General features: G+C 35.8%; 1 protein-coding gene and 1 long non-coding RNA gene across 2 annotated transcripts in view; one reads left to right on the forward strand and one right to left on the reverse strand.

Moving 5' to 3' along the window:
* LOC131074906 (uncharacterized) overlaps nt 1-3,067 on the forward strand; it is a 39,856-nt gene extending 36,789 nt beyond the window's left edge. The window contains exon 4 of the long non-coding RNA XR_009113138.2: nt 2,778-3,067. This is a non-coding gene — a long non-coding RNA (uncharacterized LOC131074906). The remainder of the gene's footprint in view (nt 1-2,777) is intronic.
* A 920-nt stretch (nt 3,068-3,987) lies between these two features.
* On the reverse strand, nt 3,988-5,261 carry LOC131074897 (uncharacterized). The gene is made up of 2 exons (XM_058011630.2): nt 5,208-5,261; nt 3,988-4,878 (listed from the first exon to the last, which is right to left on the reverse strand). Exons 1-2 carry the CDS (start codon nt 5,259-5,261, stop codon nt 4,324-4,326), a joined length of 609 nt encoding a protein of 202 aa, XP_057867613.1. The 3' UTR covers nt 3,988-4,323.
* Nucleotides 5,262-6,000: the final 739 nt, after the last annotated feature.

The following is a 6,000-nucleotide window of genomic DNA, read 5'->3' on the forward strand; positions in this document are numbered from 1 at the left end:
ATTTCTATGTATAAAATCTAAATTTGTGTTTGCGCTTATGCTTATAATCTATCTCCATTACATCCACCCCAAGAAATACACTAAGCTACAATAATTTCCCTGGCCCCTCCTACCTTGCCTCCTCGGACAAAGAAAAATATATTCATCTGACAATTGAAAAGATGGTGGCATTTCTAAAAAAAAATTGGCACTTCAAAGTTCTACATTGATGGGCTAGTCTATTATATATATTGTGTACATTTACCATTGAATTCATTCACATGAATACTACACCATGATATCTGGGTAGGTGAATTGCCATCATTGTGCATCATAAAGGGTGTAGTTCTGCTAGTCTTTGTTACTAGATTAGTTAATATAGATAAAATTAAAATTTGAGGAGTGATCGCTCCTACCAAAAGTGCTTTGGAGCTCGAGAAAGTCTTTTAGACCAGAAAGTTGCATTAATAAGATTCAATTTTAGATATGCCACCATTGCTTCCAAAGACTCATAGAAAAGTGACACTCAAAAAAGAGATAGGACACACATTTCTCATTAACATCATTCAAAATACACTTAGATGGACCTTGTAATCTCCTTTTCCTAATATTGTCTCAAATAGAGCATTTAATTTTGAAAACAAACCTAAAGAAAAAAATTACACTAGAACCAACAAAAAATATTCTAGATATTTTTCTAGAATGGAAAATCCTTTATGCCATTGCTTTCCTCTTAATATTTGATATCCACTAGAAACCTAATAAAGTATTTTAGAATCTGAACCCCAAACAAGAACATCGAACTACTCTCAAGAACAATAAGGCTCATTAGCTAGGATAGAATGTCATGTTGCTATTTAATGACAAGGTACAATTAGAATTTTTGTTCCTTTTTTATTCTATTTTTTATTAATGTAAGTGGGGAATGACCCCAACCTGTTACAAATCAAGAAAATTACATTAGAACAACCTTGATTGGTAGTAGAGTTACACTTATGTAACTCGAGCACAACACAACAAAGTTAAGATAGATTAAAAAAACAAAAACTATTTGAAATCAGAGTTGGGACCGAGAAATGAGCCCATGGAACAATTTGAGATTTTCGGCTTAGGAAAGAATGATCCTTTTTCTTTCATCATACGACTATACAAGAAGAATCCTTTTCTCGGGAAACAAGGGGAGCAATACTAGGAAATCCCTTAGAAGTAGTAGATGAATCGGAAAGTCAAGCCGCCAAACCCAAAAGGGGAGCCTTGCAATCTACAGAGACGGAATTAGGGACCATGGAAAGGATAAGTCAAATACTCAAAAGTACACCCAATGATCTAGAGGAGAAACAACAACTCGCAAACAGGGAATAGGAGCAAGGGTCACCAATGTAGGAATAGCAACAATTGTAGAGATGGGGGATTCCAGGGTAGGGGCCAAAGGGGTCAAGCAAACATGAACCACTGAAGTAGGGACAACCATCATAGAGTGGAGCATTGAAGTTGAACAAGAGTCCAAAGCCAAGTCTAAATCCAATGGGAAGACCGTGAGATGACACCTTCCAGCATCTTTCTGTCACGTAGGAGTGGAGTGAAGCCGATAACTGTGAGGACAAGAAGAGACCAAGTGCCCAGTTGCAAAGTAGCCTTTACAACTTAATGAGATCCCTTCATAGTATAGGATCTATGTCCACTAAAACTCACTAATATTAAGAGAAATCTGAGCATGAAGTGGTTTGGAGAGGTCCAAATCCACCAAAATTCTTACAAAAGAGGTATGGAAGGAAAGGCTTGTATAAGGGCTGACTTTGATGAAGCGATCCAATTTGTTACCAATGGATTCATATGCAGCAGAGTACTAGAAGTAGAGAGGGAGGTGGATTGGATTGACCAAGGTAGTGGAAAATTCAATAGCATCCAAGGGTATTCAATGATGGAGTACAAAGGCAGAGAGACAAAGCATGTGACCCCATTTCCAAAAGTCCATCAACAAAACAACATCCTTATCTTCTATATTGTCAAACAGAGTAAAAAAAACCCAGAACCACATCGATAAATTTCTAGTTTATTTGACACAAGGGGGAGTGTAGTGTTGGAAGAGATGACCACCGAAATGACTACCTATTTTTCAAAATATGAAATGCAGTCCAAAACCTCCTTGCCCAAAACCATCTTCGGGGCATAGGAGGCACAAGTTAGGCATTTTGCAAGTTGTGCAGAAGATCCCCTTGGGGTTTTATGAAGAAAATTTGTAAAGGAGTTTTTAAGCAGAGAGTTAACAAAAGCATTAGACATCGAGGCAGCAAGTTGGATTTTCCGCGAGGGAGACAAATCCGAGTCGGAAATGTCCACAACTAGTTTGTAGATGGGAAAGCCAATGCCAGAAGAGTCGTTACCAGGGAAGCCGTTGCTACCAGTCACCAAGGGCGGGAGATGGTGGTTTGAATATTTGGGGACAGGATGGTGACCAAGATGTAATGTTTTCTACCCATTTGACACTAGAGTGATTCCCTTTTGCTGTTCTGTTATAATAAACTGTACAAAATTATTGACAGTTTTTATTCACAATAAGAACAGTGTGTGCAAGTCTGTAGGATTCCTATGTTATCAACATTTTTCCAACTATGTGTTGATTTAATTCTGATTTCTGACTGTAAGTTAAAATCTTTTATTATGATAATATATACTGTTAATTATAAACATGTTTTTGTCTTTTCTTGGCTGTAAGTTGATGTGATTTACTATAATGATAATATCCTGTTAGCTGTTTCTCTTACAATTAGCTTACAGTACTGTTTTGAAATTTTCAGAAACAACTATTTTTCAAATCATGCATCTAATGTTATGGGTGGAGATGAAAGACAAATAATTCCAAGTTTTTGCTGCCTAAACATTGACTAGCAGATTGGTTTGGGTCTATGTGCCTGCTTAATGAAGTTTGTGCATTTGATCCATGTTAATCTTGGATGCTCTTCTTATGAATTAGTTTTGAAACATTAGATATTTCACTTTGAAAATTTAATACTTTTATTGCCATTATTCTCTTGAAATTAGATATCTATTTTCAAATTTTATTCAGAGTGTTAAGACGATTATCGTTTGTGCTGGGTGAACACTGGTAAAATTGCATAAAATTAACAAATAGAATGTGACAAGTTTGACAGGAGAACATGTAATATTAAAATAGCGATAATACCTAAATACTCTAATATAAGGTTCTACAATAATCTCTTTTGCCAAAGGATGAATGTGTTTAGGGGGTAAACATTTACTGTAGTCCTCTGTTGAATATTTCAATGTAAATATCGTTGAAATGTTCATATAATATTGCAAGAGCATACAGAGGAAACAAAGGTTTTCTCTTGTGTGCATTTGTATAATAATAAGTATTACTGTATCGCTAGCCGTGAATGTGGAAAGTAAGCTATAAATAGGAATGGATGTATGTGCTGCTTTTTTCCTATGTTGTTAAATAAATTCAGCCTATCATCATGTTGTAATTTAGATGTTAGTTGGTTTCTCATCTCCCAGTTACCATGACAAGATACTTTTTTATTTTCTTGTGATGGTTTTGATCACACTCTTGATTCAGATCAAGCTGTTGCTCATCCTACCTCGAATTACACAATGTTTTATTCAGATGTACAGCAGAGTATTTTGTTCCTTGCTTTGTTTTATTATTTGTTTAAAAGTTGCACTCTCTGGAATTGGCCAGGTTTTGATATTTGATATGGAATCTTTTGAATTGCTGTCCAGATAAGGGTGCGCACTATTTTCTGTTTTTGATTTTCAATCCATTTTTCCCAAAACTATCTTTCCAGCTCCGAAGATCCAACTGCTTGTAAAGACAATGACACAAACATTCAAAATAAAAATAAAAAGCACAAAAATTTCATTGGCGGCTGTTAGGTTATAGAGGCTATAAAGATTAAACCCATTACAAAAGAATTAATAGAACAGAATCTTATCAGTTGCCGTCTAATATAACATTGGCAAATGTGGTTCATCTGCTTACTTTACTCCTCGCTTGTGACAGCTTGCATTTCTTCTGAATAAAGAAACCTGTCACTGCAAACAATCCTTGCAACCTTTTAATACATCTACCTTTTTATGTATACGGACACTTTTTCTTATTCTTACAAGTCCCTCAACCAAAAAAATAGTTGAAAGACTTCAAACAGTAAGCAAATCTGGAATTTACAACAATCTACCTGAGAAGATATTACAAGTGATGTGTGAAGCTATGCACATATTACAATATTTACATGAGAGCATAAGGGGTGACTCTTCTCTACAATTATGTCACCAAATACAAACATATTGCAAATCTTTTACTACATTCATTTGGCAGGCCTCTTATGGAATCTTGGTCTTTGTCGAAGTACATTTGTGAATAATAGCATTGCCGATTCTGGTGATCTCTATGCCTTTGCCGATGGGGAGGGTGGTAGATTGGGCTCCCAGCTTCCTCTTAAAGCCCTCCGGAAACGCAAAGTTGGCTTTTCTATCAAATAATTTATGAGCAATCACAACAGCCCGAGTGGGATTTACATTCAAGTGCTGAAATAGTCCTCCATAGTCTTTTGTATTGCAGTCAATAACAGCAAAATCTATATCTTTGTAAATGGGAAGTAGATGTTGGGCATCTCCTCTTACAAATTCTGTAGTATCTTCCAAGCCCAGTTCCTTTATAGTCTTCTGCAGCTCTGTTAGGGTTTCATCCTCCGGTAAAATGCAGACTAGATGGCCCCCAGTGTGGTGAGCAGCATTTGCAAGCGCAACAGTGGAGGCTGCTGCACAAGAGCACACTTCTATAATATTCTGTGCATTCATTCCCGCTGCCAAAGCTGATATGAACTCGCTGCTCTGGGGTTCAGTAATCTCCAAGAATGTGGATTTTCTCTCCGTCCTCTGCAAATGGCAAGATAGTAAGTTTAGACTGATAATTTTTATGCAGGAGAAACATTCTGATACAGTTTGTCTCATGGTATTGAGTTCATAAATGTGTTAGGGATTCAGAACACTGGCCTCATTTTCTGGGGGTTTTTGCCTAGACAAAAAATTGATCTCTTACGCTTTCTTTGATAGCAATTTATATAATTTTCAAAGCACCCTGATCAATATTGAATGGCCAAACCACATTACTACATTATACCATATTACATGTCTTCCAAAGAGAAAAATTGGGTTAGGCTTATGTATATTCAATTGAAAGGATAAATTAGGTCAAGAGAACTTACCATCTTTATTGTATCAAGATATGCATTGATTGCAGTCTCTGGATGCCAGCCCATTAAGAAACCTTTTTCTTACAACACTTCTAACTCTCAGGTTGCAGAGTTCTATAAATGCTTCCAAGGATAGTCAATAGAAGGAACTTCTCAGATGATCGATTTTGCAAAACAGGGCAAATATGTATTTGATACACAAGTTCTAGATACTTAAAGAACATATGAGAGGATTCGGTAGCAGTAAGATGAATGATTATGTCATGAAAGACACCCCTCAACCATTCTCCCTAGTTGAAAATGACATGAAGGATTATAAAATGCTATACAGAAAACAACTGTTACCTAGAATTCATAAAGAAATATGATGAAGAGATATGCTCAAACCTTTTTTATAACTCCTGTAATGTGAAAGGTTTTCAGCAGCCCTACTACAAAATAATGCAGAAGAATGAGAAATAGAATATAAAAGAAAATAGATTATTACGACTGATATTCCCAAACATCAATTTTGTTCGAAGAACCTAATGATTATGTTATAAAAAACGGAATATTTGGTAGACATTAGTTTTGCTTTCTATTTTTTGTGATACTGGTTTAATGATGGACAGCTATTTCAACATGTGAGCTCGAAGTTTGATGGTCACCTATGGTAGACCCGCTATTTTAGCGAGTTCTTTTTTGCATAACTCCCTACATATTTGTAATCAGGTATTCGACTTTTTAATCCAAAGAAAATTGGAGACGAGCACTATTTTTTAGTTCTATAATTTTTCATGAATATTTCAATCTTTATTAGATAAAT

This window comes from Cryptomeria japonica, chromosome 3, assembly GCF_030272615.1.
Source record: "Cryptomeria japonica chromosome 3, Sugi_1.0, whole genome shotgun sequence".
In the NCBI taxonomy this organism is placed as follows: domain Eukaryota; kingdom Viridiplantae; phylum Streptophyta; class Pinopsida; order Cupressales; family Cupressaceae; genus Cryptomeria; species Cryptomeria japonica.